Source organism: Ovis aries, chromosome 1 (genome assembly GCF_016772045.2).
Source record: "Ovis aries strain OAR_USU_Benz2616 breed Rambouillet chromosome 1, ARS-UI_Ramb_v3.0, whole genome shotgun sequence".
Taxonomy (NCBI): domain Eukaryota; kingdom Metazoa; phylum Chordata; class Mammalia; order Artiodactyla; family Bovidae; genus Ovis; species Ovis aries.
In genome coordinates this window covers 167,004,845-167,023,239 of record NC_056054.1, presented here as the reverse complement: position 1 = coordinate 167,023,239, position 18,395 = coordinate 167,004,845, and the positions used below count along the sequence as shown (strand labels likewise).

The window sequence follows — 18,395 nt, the reverse complement described above, 5'->3', positions numbered from 1 at the left end:
GAAGACGGTACGGAGATTCCTTAAAAAACTAGGAGTAAAACCACCATATGACCCAGCAACCCGGCTCCTAGGCTTATATCCTGAGGAAACCAAAATTGAAAAAGACACATGTATCCCATTGTTCACTGCAGCACTATTTACAATAGCTAGAACATGGAAGCAACCTAGATGTCCACCGACAGATGAATGGATGAGGTAGTCGTGGTGCATATACACAGTGGAACATTACTCAGCCAAAAAAGGAACAGCTTTGAGTCAGTTCTAATGAGGTGGATGAACCTAGAACCTATCATACAGAGTGAAGTCAATCAGAAAGAGAAAGATAAATATCGTATTGTAATGCATATATACAGAATCTAGAAAAATGGTACTGAACAATTTCTTTACAGGGCAACAATGGAGAAACAGACATGGAGAATAGACTTATGGACATGGGGAGAGGGGAGGGTGAGATGTATGGAAAAAGTAACATGGAAACTTACATTACCATATGTAAATTAGATAGCCAACAGGAATTTGCTGTATGGCTCAGGAAACTCAAACAGGGCCTCTGTATCAACCTAGAGGGGTGGGATGGGGAGAGAGACGGGAGGGAGGTTCAAAAAGGAGGGGATATATGTATACCTATGGCCGATTCATGTTGAGGTTTGCAGGAAAACAACAAAATTCTGAAAAGCAATTATCCTTCAATAAAAAATTTTTAAAAACTCTATGTCTGCTTTTCTGAGCTGCAGATGAGCTTTCAGTTTGATCTGCTTCTTTTCTGTTTAGTTTCATTAAGAGTTCTTTGTATAGAAGAGCAACCGGTATGGATTTAAAAAGCACATTTTTCTCCGAAGGATTCCTTCAAAGAGGAGAGATGAGCAAACAGATCACCAATTACAACAGCTTCAGTTCAGTTCAGTTCAGTCACTCAGTCGTGTCTGACTCTTTGCGACCCCATGAATCTATACGACAGCTTAGGGTGGAGTAAAAGGAAAGACACTGTATTTCCTCTTTCTTAACCTTATCCAAGGCCCAGAGTCATAAGAGAAAGCAAAGAGCCAGAGCACAGTAGGAACTACTCCACATTTGGACACTTTACTCAAACCCAGCTCCAGGTTTCCATGTAAATAGAGATATTTCTCCTGCTTCCTATTTATGTTTTAACGTTTAAGAAAGCAAAAAAGAACATCTTCTGATTCTTAGAAATTACAAAGTTCACGTGTTAATTTTCTAAAGAGGTCTAAATAAATAACTTCCCTTCCTTTACAGTTTAAATTTTATTACATTCAGTCAGTTCAGTCACTCAGTCGTGTCTGACTCTTTGTGAGCCCATGAACCACAGCACGCCAGGCCTCCCTGTCCATCACCAACTCCTGGAGTCCACCCAAACCCATGTCCATTGAGTTGGTGATGCCATCCAATCATCTCATCCTCTGTCATCCCCTTCTCCTCCTGCCCTCAACCTTTCCCAGCATCAGGGTCTTTTCCAATGAGTCAGCTCTTCACTTCAGGTGGCCAAAGTATTAGAGTTTCAGCTTCAACATCAGTCCTACCAATGAACATCCATGACTGATCTCCTTTAGGATGGACTGGTTGGATCTCTTTGCAGTCCAAGGGACTCTCAAGATTACTAGATAATTACTAGGGTAATTATGGGCTTCCTTCATGGCTCAGTGGTAAAGGATATGCCTGCTAATGGAGGAGACCTGGATTCAATCCCTGGGTTAGGAAGATCCCCTGGTGAAGGAAATGGCAACCCACTTCAGTGTTCTTTGTCTGGGAAATCCCATAGACAGAGGAGCCTGGCAGGCTACAGTTCATGAGGTTGCAAAGAGTTGGACATGACTTAATGACTCAATAACAACAAGACGAAAATCTGTAATTTTATAAGGAGTTCTGGGATTAGGTGCATACCATTCTGATAACCTCTGGAAAACAGGAATGCCATCCCTCTGTATGGCAAGAGACAGCAAACACCTTTGGGTTTCTGGCTTCCCTACCCCACAGGCAGCCCTGATGCCCCCTCAGTTGAGTAACAAGGCACAAGAGGAAAGACACCTGCCCTAAAGATACAGGAGATGAAAGCTAAGAATGAGGAGTACAGGTCACCCTAATCCTTCATCACACCTGCTGAAGGCAGAGGACTTGAGAGTAGGCTGCTCCTTACTATTCTTCCATGTAATCATTTTAAAAATACTCTCCCCCATTGTTATTACGATATAGGTAAGCAGTGAAGATGCTAGCATTTTGTTCCCAGCAACGATTTCCATGGAAAGCAGGGTAGAGAGGTCAAGATGAAGAGAGTGCGTAATTCCAGTTCAGAGGGCCTCAGGATACCTCAGCTGCACCAACACTCCCCCATTTTGTGTTGGACCTGGCAAGCCCCCTCTTCCCTTACTCCCCTACTCCTCTGATCTAATCTGTTCCCATTCCCACACCACAAGGACAGACAACAACCCTTCCTCACCCCAGCATCATAAAGGAAATGAAGCTAAGCTATTCCTATATGCTTTCCATCCTGAGAATTCCCACAGCACTTACTTTTTCCACTTCTCAGCTGATCTCTATATTTGTATGTATTTCAGAGAAGGCGATGGCACCCTACTCCAGTACTCTTGCCTGGGAAATCCCATGGATGGAGGAGCCTGGTTGGCTGCAGTCCATGAGGTCGCGAAGAGTCGGACACGACTGAGTGACTTCACTTTGACTTTTCACTTTCATGCACTGGAGAAGGAAATGGCAACCCACTCCAGTGTTCTTGCCCGGAAAATCCCAGGGACGGGGGAGCCTGGTGGGCTGCTGTCTATGGTGTCACACAGAGTCAGACACGGCTGAAGTGACTTAGTAGCAGCAGCTAGTCTCCCCAACTATACCAATAAAGATTATATTAAAAAAAAAAACTATATATCAAAAAAAAGCGACTTAAGGATAACAATGTACCATACTTTTGGATTCCTTCCCAGTACTCAGCTCTTTGCATGATATATGTTGATTCAACAATCCACACAATGAATAATTACGGAGGCCTGGGGCTTCCCTGGTAGCTCAGTGGTAAAGAATCCACCTGCCAATGCAGGAGTCACGGGTTTGATCCATGGGTCAGGAAGATCCCCTAGAGAAGAAAATGGCAACCCACTCCAGTTTTCTTGCCTGGGAAATCCCATGGACAGAGGAACCTGGTGGCTACAGGTCATGAGGTCACAAAGAGTCAGACACAACTGAGCAACTAAACAACAACTCTGTATTGCACACTATACTAAGTGCCAAAATCCTCCTGGCAAAGCTTACACTCATATTAGGTAAAAGGTATTTCCCTCCTAAATTAAAGAGAAAGAAATCTCCCACTCCTGGCCACCTCCACAGAGACGCCAGGTAATGTGAAAGACTGCACTTAACCATTTCATGGCCCCAAAACACCGGCCCCTCTCCAAGATCCAGCTACCTACCCACCCTGAAATGCCCGAAAATTCTAGGAAGGAAATGACTGTGAGATAAAGGAAATAACTCTGTCACCAGGGCCCCAACTGCTCTTCTGCAGAAACCCTTCTCAAGGAGTTGGCCATAAGAACCATAGGTTTCTCTGATGGCCGGAGGGAGAAGACCAAAGATGATACTGCACAGAAGCTCAGCTGTACCATTGTAGCCGTGGTTGACGTACTGCACGAAGGCCAGGAGTCCAGAGGATGTCTGTATGGCTCAAGCTGGTCAGAAGCAGCACAGCAATGGTGCAGAAGGATGGTGAGGCCTGGAGACCTCAGAGCTAAAGGAACAAAAGGCCTTACAGGCAGCAATGCAAATATGCAAGAAGCCCCTCACAGGCAGGGACTTCTGATGAAAATCCTCATGGAGGGTCATGCCTGGAAAAGACCTACTTCCTGCTACAAGTAGGTGGAATGCTGAGACTGAAAGATCCATCTGTACACCTAAGTAGATACAGCCTGAGGTGTACTAGCCAGACCTCTCTTTAAAAAGACATATACTAAAATGTTGATAGTTGTCATCTTTGGGCAGGTTTTGTTTTTCTCCTTCATCTCCACCAGGAAATATAAATCACAAATATAAAGAATCAAGCTGGTTTCTAAAAGTAATAATTTAAAAGGAGCCATAAGGAGAAATAAGGCATTAAATCAGATACAAGAAAACAAATTTAAAATGAAAGATTCCAAAGTGAAAAAAGAAATCTCTAACAGATTTTTGGGGTTTTCCTACAAATATAAAACCTAGGCATTATAACAAGAAATCTATTTGCAAAGAGAACAGGAAAATATTATTTGATATCTCAAATTGCCTTAGAATTGAGTAAGAACAATAGTGCTAGATAGGAATGACTCTAAAAAGTTTCCAAGATCAAATCCAAAATAAAAATATATAATTGAGTTTAATTTACCTTTTTTTGTTTTTTTGGAAATTTCCAGTTCCCAAGAAGAGCTACTTATTGAAACTAAGAAATTAGGGTTTACTTTCCTTCAGTGTAAAGTCTGAACTCAAACAATCATGATAGCCTTTATTCTTTTCTTGTCACATTTGAAGCACACGTTGATGGTTTTCATTTTTATACCATTCTTTCTGCTGCAACAGAGATAAGTACATGAAACACAGGTTAAAGATACTGAAAATGAAGTAAAGGAAAATATATTTGAAATCAAGAATACAATTTTAAAGCAAGAGATGTACAAAGATTTCAGGACAAAGCAGTGGGTAGAGTAAGGATAGGAACATTTCCTTGCCTAGCACACACAAAAAAAAGACCTGGCTATTTATATTCACAAACTTACACAGAGCAAACTATTCTCAGATCTGAGCTGAAGGTCAAAACCTTATAAATAGCAATATAATTAGAAAATATATAAATCACAGATAAAACCTTCATATGTTTTTGTGTGTTTTTTTAAATTTTATTGAAGTATTAGTGTATCTACCATGTTATATTAGTTTTGGGTAAACAGCAAAGTGAATCAGTTATACATACACCCCCACCCCTTTTAAGATTCTTTTCCCATAAAGGCTTTAGACTATATATAGGCTTTACATTCTCATATAGGCTTTACTCATTACAGAGTACTGAGTTCCCTGTGCTATACAGCAGGTCCTTATTTTTCTTAAAGATTAGAATAATCATGCACTTCAATGCTCCATCCTCCCACTAGCGAAAACAAGAGGTACTGGACACATCTAAAAGTTGTGATCACTCCATGAGGACTCTCAACTTCAGCACTTTTGTTTTCAAATCTCTCTGAAGTGTTAGAACACACTTACTCATGCTTCATATTTCTGTTCAAAGAACAAGTAAAAAGTAAAATCCATGATTTGCTGGGTCTGTTTTGTCAAATTTTGATTAAGACTGTTTACATGCCAAACTAAATTCCTTATGACCTGTGGCAAACCTATACTGACTGCCATTAGTCCAAGGTATTGGACTTCCTTCCACTTCCGCTTTAGGAAGTCAGATACCTAATAAGTGAAACTGAAAGTCGTTCAGTCGTGTCTGACCGTTTGCAACCCCATGGACTGTCCATGGAATTCTCAAGGCCAGAATACTGGAGTGGGTAGCCTTTCCCTTCTCCAGGGGATCTTCCCAACCCAGAGATCAAACCCAGGTCTCCCACATTGCAGGCAGATTCTTTACCAGCTGAGCCACAAGAGAAGCCCAACCTAGTGAAAAGCCTGCTTAAAACTCAATATTAAAAAAACCAAGGTCAAGGTATCTGGCCCTATCACTTCATGGCAAATAGAAGGAGAAAAGGTGGAAGCAGTAACAGATTTCCTCTCCTTGGGCTCTAAAATTTTTGCAGATGGTGACTACAGCCAAGAATTTAGAAGATGATTGCTTCTTGCAAGGAAAGCTATGACAAACCTAGACCATGTATTAAAAATCAGAGACATTACTTTACCAACAAAGGTCCATACAGTCATGAATATGGTCTTTCCGGGAGAAGGAAATGGCAACCTACTCCAGTATTCTTGCCTAGAGAATCCCGTGGACAGAGGAGCCTGGTGGGCTGCTGTCCATGGGGTCGCACAGAGTCAGACGCGACTGAAGTGACTTAGCAGCAGCAGCAGGAACATGGTCTTTCCAGTAGTCATGTATGTACGTGAGAGTTAGACCATAAAGAAGGCAGAGCACCAAAGAAATGATGCTTTCAAACTGTGGTGCTGGAAAAGATTCTTGAGAGTCCCTTGGACTGCAAGGAGATCAAACCAGTTTTGATCAGGTTTGAAGGAAATCAACCCTGAATAGTCATTGGAAGGACTGATGCTGAAGCTGAAGCTCCAGTAATCTGGCCACCTGATGGGAAAAGCTGATTCATTGGAAAAGACCTTGATGCTGGGAAAGACTGAAGGCAGGACAAGAAGGGGATGACAGAGGATGAGATGGTTGGATGGCGTCACCAACTCAAAGGACATGAGTCTGAGCAAGCTTCAAGAGATGGTGAAGGACAGGGAAGCCTGGTGTGCTGCAGTCCATGGGTCCCAAAGTCAGACATGACTTGGCAACTGAACAACAATGACATCTGACTTCCTACTCCCATCTCACTTGGAATTACAATCATCAGTCACACAAATAAAATACTTGAGTTTGGTACTAAAAAGAAAATGAGGCAGCAACTCCACACTCTAGAGGGCAAATGTTCTTAGACAACCATTTCACAAAAACAGTATATTATTGAAAAACCACACATCTAGTTTCTGGGACAGTCCTCATCCTAAATGTACTTATCAGAGCAAGTATCTGGAATTAGAATTTGGAATACAAGGACACCCATATAAAAGACAATTTATACAGAATATACCTATATTTGAATTCTCCTAGCTCAAACTCTCCAAAGAGCAGCTGTATTTCATAGGGTACTGAGTAAGACTTTGAAAGAGAAAAAAGAGAAAAAACTGAGACTCATCCGAGACCATGAAAATAATGGGTCAACCAAATGAGATCATCCTCGAACAAAAATGAAGCAGGGACAGAAGTCTGCACAAGGACAGACATCTGCAGGACTTGCTTCCTTATTTCATTCCACAGACCCCCTTCTCTTTCACGTACCCCCACCTCACATGCCCAAAATGCTGATTCACCTAGGCCTTCTGTTCTCCTTTTAAAGCAACACTAATTCCTTCATAATTCCTCCCGGGGGGGAGGTAGGATGCGGAGGGGTGGTGGTGATGGGAGTAACCACAGGATAGAGAAGTACACAAATCAAATAAGTCACAAAGCTATATATGCTGTAAGAAGAAAATAGGGCATGTTTTTAGTGCCCTATTAAAACATGGTAGTCCTTAATCTCACATGCCCATTAATATCATCTGGAAGCTTATACAAATACCAATGCCTGCACAACACTCCATCAACTGGATTACAATTCATGGGAGCAGGGCCAGAGAAACAGCTTTTTATTTAGGGTCTGCAGATAATTATAATACACAGCCAGGTAGGGGAACCACTGGTACAGAGTGGCCAGAGGGTGTCATTTGTACAAATTGGTCAGGGATGGCCTTTCTCAAATGATGTTTCCATTGTAACTTACATCATCCCTCCAGGACAATTCGATTCTGGGGCAATGGGGAGAGCCAACCCCACTTCAGTGATATGTCCCTTCGTTTCCTTTCTCAGAAACAAATAATAGCACTGTATCAGGCCCAGAGAGACTGCGAGGATAACAGGCACAAAGAAGGTATTAAACACAGTCAAAGGAAAGCGGAGCCCAAACGCTACGGAGGAACATTGTGCTGTTTTACTCTGTGTATTGAGACAATTGATTATCACGGTCTGGGAGTGCTGCCAGCTTCAAACACATGCTGATGTTCCAACAGATAATTAACCACAGTAAGGAGCGGCACCCATCAGAAAAGTGTGCTCCTTTATTTTTAGAAAATGCGGCAACAATCCTCCTCTAGGGTAAATAATGAAAACAAGGGAAATTTTACAATTACAAATTTCGTATAAATCCTGCCTAAGAATCCCTCTTACCACCACCCTGGTGGTCTTTGATCGAGTAGAGACGAGAGACAGGCCAGGCTGAGTCTCCACATCACACCTTGTAAAAGTCACACTCGACCCAAGCGACCTAAATCTGATGTCCCCAAACGATAGTAAAAACAGAACAATCCAACGCCTGAGAGGACACCCAGCCAAAAGGCAGCTGGGGCTCAAAGCAGCGATGAGACTGGAGTTAGAGGCTGAGGAGGGAGCCGTCTCCAAGTGTTCGGTACTCGCTCAGAAAATGTGTCAGGGGGAAGGGTCTTCAGCTGCCCCCAACTCTGGGCTCCGCCGCGCTGCGGCTGCTCCCGCGGGTATTGCGGCAAGTCTAGAAAGCCGAGGATGGAGATGCTCGCGCCCTGCCCCGCCCCGGGACCGGCTGCTGCTCGAGCTACTCAGGACCAGCTCCAAGTCTGCCGTGCCTTGGCCCGGAGGCTCGCGTACCAGACTCAGGTACCCCAACTATGACCCCAGGGGCGGCAGCTCGTCTGCATCGGGCCGGGAGCTCTGGAGCCAAAGCGCGGAGAAAAGGGTCTTAGCAGCCGAGAGGCGTCCGTGAGGAGCCAGGCAGTGGTTCGCTCGGGCAGCAGGGGCCCATCCCGGCGCTGGAGCACAAGCCGCAGGCCCGCACTCACCTCCATCCAGGTCTGGCCTCCCGCCGGGCGCTCTCCAGCTGCCGGGGACCGGGACAACCGGCTCAAGAGCCGCAGCACCAGGCCGCCTGGCCCTGGCTTCCTGGCCCCGCTGCGTCGCCTCACCCCCGACCCCCGGCTGCGATTGGTCCAGCTCTGGGAGGGGCGGGGCCGAGGGTGCTGACTGACAGCCGCAGCCTTGGATCGCGGAGCGTTGCCCAGAGCCGAGACGCAGAGTTGACCCCTTGCAACTTTTCTCCCTAGCGAGGGCGTCCTGCTGCTGTCGCCTTTGATCTGAGCTCTGCCCACTATCGGGACCCGGATCCTGTCGCCTTCGGACATCAGAGTGTCCCAGGGAGCAACTGGAGATGCCCCTACTTGGGCCGTCTTTCCTCTCAGTGGCGCAATGTTTTGTTCCCTTCACGGATCTGCCAAGCTCGAGCACAGAACAGGCTGGTCCTTGAATCTTTCCTTACTTGAAATTAGTCGACGTGTTTTCTTATATCTGAAAACAACCCCGTTGCTTTTATTCTCCTTGTACGTGACCTAGCAAAAAGGCCACCCAGCACCACCCCCACCGAAAAACCACTTAATCCTATTTTGGACTTTCTTCTAAGCCTTAAAGGACTTCCCTAGTGGCTCAGATGGTAAAGCGTCTGCCTACAGTGTGAGAGACCTGGGTTCGATCCCTGGGTCAGGAAGATCCCCTGGAGAAGAAAATAGCAACCCACTCCAGTACTCTTGCCTGGAAAATCTCATGGACGGAGGAGCGTAGTATGCTACAGTCCATGGGGTCGCAAAGAGTCGGACACGACTGAGCAACTTCACTTCACTTCACTTCTAAGCCTTAAAACGTCCACAGCAACTGTGTGAAATTCAGGAACTGAAAGGAGTACTTCGAAGACAGAAGCAATTGCTCAGGAAACCTGAAGGGATGGCGGGGCTGCGCTGTATTCCTCAGGGCTAGAAGCACAGGGCTGTGGTGTTAACCAAGTTCATCCCAGCAAAAGGCAGGCTCCAAAAGCAGACTGCCCAGACTGTTGTCTCAAGGTCAAAATATTAGACATTTACTGACCACAATGGACTCTATGTGCTCATTCAGAAGTTTTCAAGGGAGGCCTGTATGCATGAGTGACCCCTATGACTGAAACAAAAGGTTCTACGCGAGGCAACCTCTCCTGGAGTAACCATTTCATTCTTCTTTCTCGAAGGTCAGCCTTTCCTACTCATAAAAGGTGATTTCTGTTTCCTCTGTGCCTAAGGATCTGCAGCCCAATGTGATAGACTTCTGCTCTGATTAAGTCCTGTGTTCCATACATGGACTCCCTGCCACCTGTGTTTCCCAGTCTGGCTGTCTGGCAAGTGGCAAATATTAACACTTAAACAGGACATACTGACTTCCTGATGGTTTTGGACCACCTTAGTGATCTTTATTAACCCCCAATCACACAGGCACTCATAACCCCAAGGCATTTGAGTTATCTTATATTTTATAGTCTGAGAACCAGATATGGAAAAACGGACTGTGTCAAAATTGGGAAAGGAGTATCTCAAAGCTATATGTTGTCACCCTGCTTATTTAACTTAAATGCAGAGTACATCATGCAAAATACCAGGCTGTATGAATCACAAGCTGGAATCAAGATTGTAGGGAGAAATGCTAACAACCTCAGCTATGCAGATGACACCACCCTAATGGCAGAAAGTGAAGAGGAACTAAAGAGCTTCCTGATGAAGGGGTAAGAGGAGAATGAAAAAGATGACTTAAAACTCAACAGTCAGAAAACTAAGTTCATGGCATCCGGTCCCATCATTTCATGGCCAATAGATGGGGGAAAAGTGGAAACAGTGACAGATTTTATTTTCTTGGGCCCCAAAATCACTGTGGACAGTGACTACAGCCATGAAATTAAAAGACACTTGCTCCTTGGAAGAAAATCTATGACAAACCTAGACAGCATATTAAAAGCAGAAACATCACTTTGCCGACAAAGGTCTGTATAGTCAAAGTTCTGGTTTTTCCACTAGTCATGTACCGATGTGAGAGTTGAATCATAAAGAGGGCTGAACACCACAGAACTGATGCTTTCGAACTGTGGTGCTGGAGAAGACTCTTGAGAGTCCCTTGGACAGCAAGGAGATAAAACCAGTAAATCCTTAAGGAAATCAACCCTGAATATTCATTGGAAGGACTGTGTACTGAAACTGAAGCTCCAATATTTTGGCCACCTGACACAAAGAGCCAACTCGTTGAAAAAGAAGACCCTGATGCTGGGAACGATTGAGGGCAGGAAGAGAAGGGATGAGATGGTTGGATGGCATCACCAACTCAATGGACACGAGTTTGAGCAATTCCAGGAGATAATGAAGGACAGGGAAGCCTGGAGTGCTGCTGTCCATGAGGTCACAAAGAGACACGACTGAGCAACTAAAAACAACAGTATCTTACAGTTATTACAGACATGAAAAAGAGTGGGAAGGACCAGAGATGCCTGTCCATCACTACTAGATTCTTAAAAGATCTCTGATGGCAAAGTCACCATACTCCCAATGCAGAATTGTTGAACTGTTGTTGTTCAGTTGCCCTGTTGTACCCCTTTCTCAATCCCGAATCAATCAATTGTTCCATACAGGGTTCTAACTGTTGCTTCTTGGCCAGCACACAGGTTTTTCAGGAGACAGGTAAGATGATCTGGTGTTCCCATCTCTTTTAAGAGCTTTCCACAATTTGTTATGATCCACACAGTCAAAGGCTTTAGCATAGTCGATGAAACATAGGTAGATGTTTTTATGGAATTCCCTTGCTCTCTCTATGATCCAGCATATGTTGGCAATTTGATCTATGGTTCCTCTGCCTTGTCTAAACCCAGCTTGGATATCTGGAAGTTCTTGGTTTGCATAATGTTGAAGCCTAGCATGCACAATTTTAAGCATGACTTTACTAGCATGGGAGATGAGTGCAATTGTCCGATGGCTTGAACGTTCTTTAGTGCTTCCCTTCTTGGGAATTGGGATGAAGATTGATGTTTTCCAGTATTATGGCTACTGCTGGGTCTTCCAGAATTTCTGACATATTGAATGCAGCACTCTGATAGCATCATCTTTTAGGGTTTTGAATAGCTCTATTGGAATTCCATCACATCCACTAGTTTTATTGACAGCAATGCTTCCTAAGGTCCATTTGACTTCACACTCCAGAATGTCTGGCTCTGGGTGACTGACTATATCATCGTGGTTATCCAGTTCATTAAGATCTTTTCTGTACAGTTCTTCCATGTTTTCTTTCCATCTCTTTTTGATCTCTTCTGCTTCTACAAATTCTCTACCATTTCTGTCTTTCATTATGCCCATCTTCGGGCAAAAGTTTCCCTTGATATTTCCAATCTTCCTGAAGAGATCTCTAGTCATTCCCCTTCTGTTGTTTTCCTCTATTTTTATACATTGTTCATTGAAGGCCTTCTTGTCTCTCCTTGCTCTTCTTTGGAACTCTGTGTTTAGTTGGGTGTAAGGCAGAATCCCACTGTACAAAAAAACACGCACTTTGGATCCTAGCCTGAATAAGTCTAATTCACAGCTTTGTCTCTTCCTAGCATTGCCAGGCCAGACAAATTACTTAACTTCTCTGAGTTTGTTTCCTCAACTATAAATTAGGTGCAACACTATCTGCTCTTAGAAAAAAAGTGAGAAAACAAATGAAAAGTACCTAGAAGAGTATCCCAAATCTCTTTCTGTTGAATTCCCTAATCTCAGATTATGACCTAGCATAAGGAATTTCAAAATGTTGAATTTATGATAATCAAACTTTGAGCTGTGAAAAAAATAAGAATATAGGTTTGTGTTTTTGATACGAAACCAAAGGACCTAGTCATTTCTGACTGACCTGCAGAAATAGTTTAGATGCTAAAGTTACTAAACTTTATTTCTCTAAGTAAAACAAAGAGTGGAGCCTAAATTTAGGTAAACAAAAGCAAATTAAGCCTGTTTTTGATGCAGCTAACTTGAGGGATATTCACCAGCAGATCTGGGGCTTCCTAGATGGTGTTAGTGGTAAAGAACTCGCCTGCCAGTGCAGGTAGATGTAAGAGATGCAGGTTCGATCCCTGGGTAGGGGAGAGCCCCTGGAGGAGGGCATGCCAACCCACTCCAGCGTTCCTGCCTGGAAAATCCCATGGAAAGAGGATCCTGGTGGGCTACAGCCCACAGGGTCACACAGAGTCAGAAACGCAATGTCAGAAACTTGCAGCATAAGCCCTTCTGAGCCCATGTCAGCTCCTGATTCAGTTCCTGTGCTTCCTCCTTTTGAGCAGGTGCATGAAATTTGGGCATCAAGAGCCACCAAGCCATTGTTCAAAATAAGTGACTGCTGTCACATTAGATACCATCCACCCTATTCCAAAACACCATGGACAGTGAGAGGATGCTGCCAAGGGTAGGTGACTAGAAGAGGTATTTGGTACCTGTATTAATCTGCTAAGGCTGCCATAGTAAAATACCATGGGTTGAGTGGCCTAAAAAACAGAAATGTATTTTCTCACAGTTCTAGAGTCTAGAAGCCCCAGTTCAAGATGCAGCTGATTGAGTTCCTGGTGAGAGTTCCCTTCCTGGCTTGTAGATAAACACGATAAACACCTTCTGTGTCCTTACATGGCAGAGAGAATGAGAACTCTTTGGTGTCTCCTCCTCTTATAAAGACACCATTCTCTTCAGGTTAGGGCCCCACCCTTATGACTTCATTTAACCTTAATTACTTCTTGTTGGGAAGGCAGCCTTTCACACATGAAGCTTTGGCTTGGAACACTTCCTTTCCAAGAAATAAAAGCTCACAGCTTCGGCTGAATTTGTTGCCTTGTTTGGGAATATTTTTTCCCTTTTTCAGACTCCACATCTATTCCTTTATTCCACTCTTTCCAAAGAGTTCCTTTACCCCTTCCACCATGTGATGATACAGTGAGAAAATAGCCATCTGTGAAACAGGAAGCTAGCCCCCAACAGATACTGAATGCCTTTGGATTTCCAGCCTGCAGAACTGTGAAAAATAAATTTCTGTTGTTAATAAGCCCCCCAGTCTATGGTATTCTGTTAATAGCAGCCCAAACAGACTAAGATATTTACACTACACAAAACAATTTTCCGAAGTTACTTACATCTTTTCCCTTTTTCCTCTCTCTCTCTCAGGGAGTTTATGTAATTCGTCTATAATACAGTTAGATTTATACATCCTAGTCCTCACTCCATCCTGAGACACCCCCCTCCCCGATATCCTAGTTGAGATTTGGGGAGTAAAATATGCATATAGTGAAACTTCAGTCTTTGTGTACTACCATAGAAGTCTTGACAAATATCTAGAATCATGTATCCACATCCACAGTACTGTACAGAATACTTTCATCATCTAAAAACTCCCACGTGCAGCCTCACCCTCCCTCAACTCTTGGCTTTCACAAATCCTTTTTTCTTTCCCTGCTGGGAGCCAGCACAGGAGATCCCACCCATGACAAGGTCATGCGGAGAGACCTGACCAGCAAGGCAAGTCAGGTCTCAAGGGGTCCTCTGCCTGAACATCTACCCCCCAAAACCAGAGTCTGCCTGCCTTATTGTACTGTGCTTTCCACATACCACCACCTTTCTCTGGAAAAAGTTAACTTAGACCTCCAACTGACCTCCTGCATATGAAAGGAATGTCTCAGCTTAAATCCCTCTGATGGCTCTCTAACTTGCCTGACAGCTGGAGACTTCTTTTACAACTTGTAATTGTTTACAGCCCCCCAACCGTGAGAGACATGAAGCTTAAAACATCTTAAAGATATAGAGCCATTTTAGAGCTAAGAATTAGTTTGGTGAAGGGATTCATTGGTTGAGTTAATGTTTGCCGACAGGCCTCCATATCCTTTATCTTTTAGGCACCTGGGAGGATATTAATCAATGTAATTGGGATGCAGAAATAGGAATATAGTAGTTTCAATGTTAGCAACACTAGACTTTTGAATTAATGAATTTTGTTAAAAATCACTGTACTTCTCTTTGTTATAAATTGTTGTGTCCTTGCTATGTAAGAATGTAACTTTATTTAGTGCTTTCTGAGAGTGGCACCAGACTTTGGGAAGAACAACACTATTACCCTTATCAGAAAAGGGCTATAAAATGCTAATTGGCCTTCTGGCCAGAAGATGAAGTAAATCACCTAAGACTTGTGTATACAACTAGGTATGCAGAGAGAAAGCCTGGTCTCAATAAGAGTCAGGGCTGCTGACACTGCATAATTTTGTATTATCCATTGATCTCTATGTACAATCAAAAGTATAAAAGGCCTTTCCGGACAATAGAGGATGGGCAAGTCACTGGAAAGACTGGTTTCCCCCGTGTCAAATTCTCTCTCTCTCTCTCTCTCTCTCTCTCTCTCTCCCTCTCCTTTTCAGGCTGAATTCCCATCTGGGCGTGGAGGCTCTCCGAGTCTACTTACTTGCCCTGCCTTCTAAGACCCACTCGAGAGGGAGACCAAGGCAGGGCACCCTCCGCTATTCAACTGGGTGCCGGTGGCCTAACATAGATAGTGCAAGTTCCTTGTCTGGAACTTTATTGGTTTTCCACGTAAACCAAGTTATTCAGCCTCTTTTCTCCACTAATTTTCCTACTATACTATTTCTTCTCAATCTCTTTTTATATTTCTAAATAAGTAAGTTTTTCCTCGCCTACTCCGTCTCCCCTTCGAATTACCCTGGATTCACTGGGGCAGGACCCCGGCATTTCCCTATAATGCTGCCTCTTCCAGAATGTCATATATGTAGGATCATGCAATATGAGCCCCCCCTCCAATATCTTGATTATCAGAAAGTTTGGAAACCGCTGCAGTCCACGGGGTCACAGTCAGATATGACTTAGCCACTGAACAACAACACTCTTATTGATTCAGATATGTCTAAAACAATTACTGATATCCACCTAATCACCAAAGTGAGAGTCAGTTTCAATTTACTACATTTTGAAAGGATATCCTCTCAGCCCTATGTTAGTTAATCTAAATCTGGAAGAATCTTATTCTGCTGCTTTGCTTTCAGTCCTCTCTCCAGAGCATGTGCTTCCATTCTCACAACTTCAATTCTGTTTCTCAACCAGTTTATGACACTTAAAATGTTGTTATAATCATATGATACAGTTGTCTATTATATGAACCTTTGAAATCAAGTGTAAAAAGAAAATATCTTTGGAAAACAAATAGTTGAGTGCTTTAGAAAGACTCAAAATTGAATTACTTAAAAGAGTAAAACAAAAACCTGCTATTGATTTAGGTATGGATAAGAAAATTATCAAAGATTAGAGGGAGAAATTATTCAGAGGTATTCTGTATTTGAATGGTTTTATAAGAGCTTTTTAGGGTCTCCATTTTAGAGAAATAAAAATTGCAATGGTGCATTATAGGTTTGGGTTTCTTTATCTATAGCTGCTCTGGGTTTTCACTGCTGTGTGAAGCCTTTCTCTACTTGTGGTGAGCGGAGGCTACTCTCTAGTTGCTATGGGCAGGCTTCTCATTGTGGTGGCTTCTCTTGTGGAGCATGAGCTCCAGGACATGCAGGCATCAGTAGGTGTGATTTTTGGGCCCTACAGCTCAGGTTCAGTAGTTGTGGCGCATGGGCCTAGTTGCCCTGAACCCTTTTCCCCTGCATTGGCAGGCAGATTCTTAACCAGTGAACCACCAGAAAAGTTCCATGGAATAATTTAATTTTGAAATGTCAATTCTTACAATATGCCAGAAACTAAATGCTTTGTAACAAAAATATAAAGACCATAACTATGAAAATTTCTAATTGGATATACATTAAAAATGTATCTCCAGGATATCCCTGGTGGTCCAGTGGTTAACACTCCATGCTGTCAATGCTGGGGACCTGGGTTTGATCTCTGGTTGGGGAACTAGATCTCACATGCTGCAACTAAGAGCTCACACGCCACAGCTAAAGATGCCGAATGCCACAACAAAGATCAAAAATGCTGCATGCTGCTACTAAGACCTGGCAGAGCCGAACAAATAAACAGAAATAAATATTAAAAATAATAAATTACCCAACGCCATCTAGATTGCAATCCCTAATGAGATTCCAATGGTGTTATTTTACAAAAATAGGGAAAAAAAATCCAAAAGTCACATGGACTGACAAAAGAACCCCAAAAGCCAAAACTGAGAAAAAGGACCAAAGTAGGAGGCATCGTGCTTCCTGGTTACAAAGCAATAGTAGTCAAAACAGCATGTCACTGGCATCAAAAGACATATAGAACAATGGAAAAGAATTGAGAGGCCAGAAATAAACCTATGTATACACAGTCAACTAATATTTGATGAGAACCAAGAATACTCAATAGGGAAATGTCAATCTCTTCTATAAATGATGTTGGGAAACTGGATATCCACATGCCAAAGAATGAAATCAAAGCCCTCTCTTACACCACTCACAAAAATTAACTCGAAATGAGACTCAAACATTAAAACATGATACCATAAAACACTTTGAAACTTGCTAACAGATCTTATTTATTTATGGCTATGCTAGGCTTCCCATGTCGCTCACCTGGTGAAAAAAAAAAAACCGCCTGCTATGTGGGAGACCTGGGTTCAATCCCTGGGTTGGGAAGATCCCCTGGAGAAGGGGAAGGCTACCCACTCTAGAATTCTGGCCTGGAGAATTCCGTGGATTGTGTAGTCCACATGGCCGCAAAGAGTTTGAGCAACTTCCACTTTCATGGCTATGCTAGGACTTCATTGCTACGTGCGGGCTTTCTCTCGTTTCAGCAAGCAGGGGCTACCCTCCAGTTGGCCTTCTCACTGTGGTGGCTTATTTTGTTGCAGAGTATAGGCTCCAGGGTGCGTGGCTCAGTAGTCGTGGCACACCGGTTTAGTTGCCCTGCAGCGTGTGCAATCTTCCTGGACCAAGGATCACACCCAGGTCCCCTGCATTGGCAGGCAGATTCTTAAGCAATGCACCACCAGGAAAGTCCAAGAAAACAGATCTCAAAAGTTCTCAACACAGATACACACACACACAATTATAACTGTGAAGTTATGGACATGTTAACTAACCTTATTGTGAAAATGTTGTACACCTTAAACTCACACAATGTTCTGTCAACTATTTCTCAATAAAGCTGGAGGAAAACTTTTAAGGTTGGAAGAACTCAAAAACAAATCATAGCAAATACATACAAGGGAATACAACTCAGCAATAAGAAGGAATGAACTATCAGGTGAATCTCTAAATAATTATGCTGAGTAAAAGAAACTAAAGCAGAAGGATGAGTTATGAAGGATATGAGGAACTTCTCAGGGGTGATGAGTATGCTCATTTTCTTGACTGTTGTGATGGTTTTATGGGCATGTGTCAAAATGCATCAAATTGTTTTTTTTAATATATGCAGTTCATTTTATATCAATTATATTTCAATAAAGAACTTTTTTAATGTTAAGGAATATATATCATCTTTTACTATTTCTTGGTCAAATCAATTCTTAATTAACCAACTATATTATTGTGCTTAAGATGCCGTAAGAAAATTCCACTGATGATTGAGTGACTTAAACAAAATCCCATTGGTTGAATGACTTAAACTGGTTTTCTCATATTTCTGGAGGCTAGAAGTCTAAGATCAGGATGCCAGCAGGTTTGGTGTTTGATGAGACCTCTCTTTCTGGCTTGCAGATGGCTGCCGTTTTGCTGTGTCTTCAAATGGCCTTTCTTCTGGACATGCCCAAAAGAAAAAAATCTCGAGTCTTCCTCTTCTTACAACCACACAACTAATCATTATAACAAACAAACCAC

At 43.0% G+C, this 18,395-nt stretch overlaps 1 protein-coding gene across 8 annotated transcripts in view; it reads right to left on the bottom strand.

The window, feature by feature from the left end:
* NXPE3 (neurexophilin and PC-esterase domain family member 3) overlaps positions 1-13,449 on the bottom strand; it is a 61,360-nt gene extending 47,911 nt beyond the window's left edge. For 3 of the 8 annotated variants that reach the window (XM_004002891.5, XM_015092419.4, XM_042233243.2), the window contains exon 1: positions 8,593-8,713. Coding sequence is in view for 2 of the 8 variants with exons in the window: in XM_060416991.1 (XP_060272974.1) it covers positions 8,593-8,931 (339 nt within the window). In the remaining 6 variants the exon portion in view is untranslated. Of the gene's footprint in view, positions 1-482; positions 4,128-4,372; positions 4,557-8,592 lie in introns of those variants that run through there. The other 5 variants (XM_060416991.1, XM_060416997.1, XM_042233197.2 and 2 more) reach the window with 4 other exon arrangements.
* Between the last annotated feature and the right edge of the window lie 4,946 nt (positions 13,450-18,395).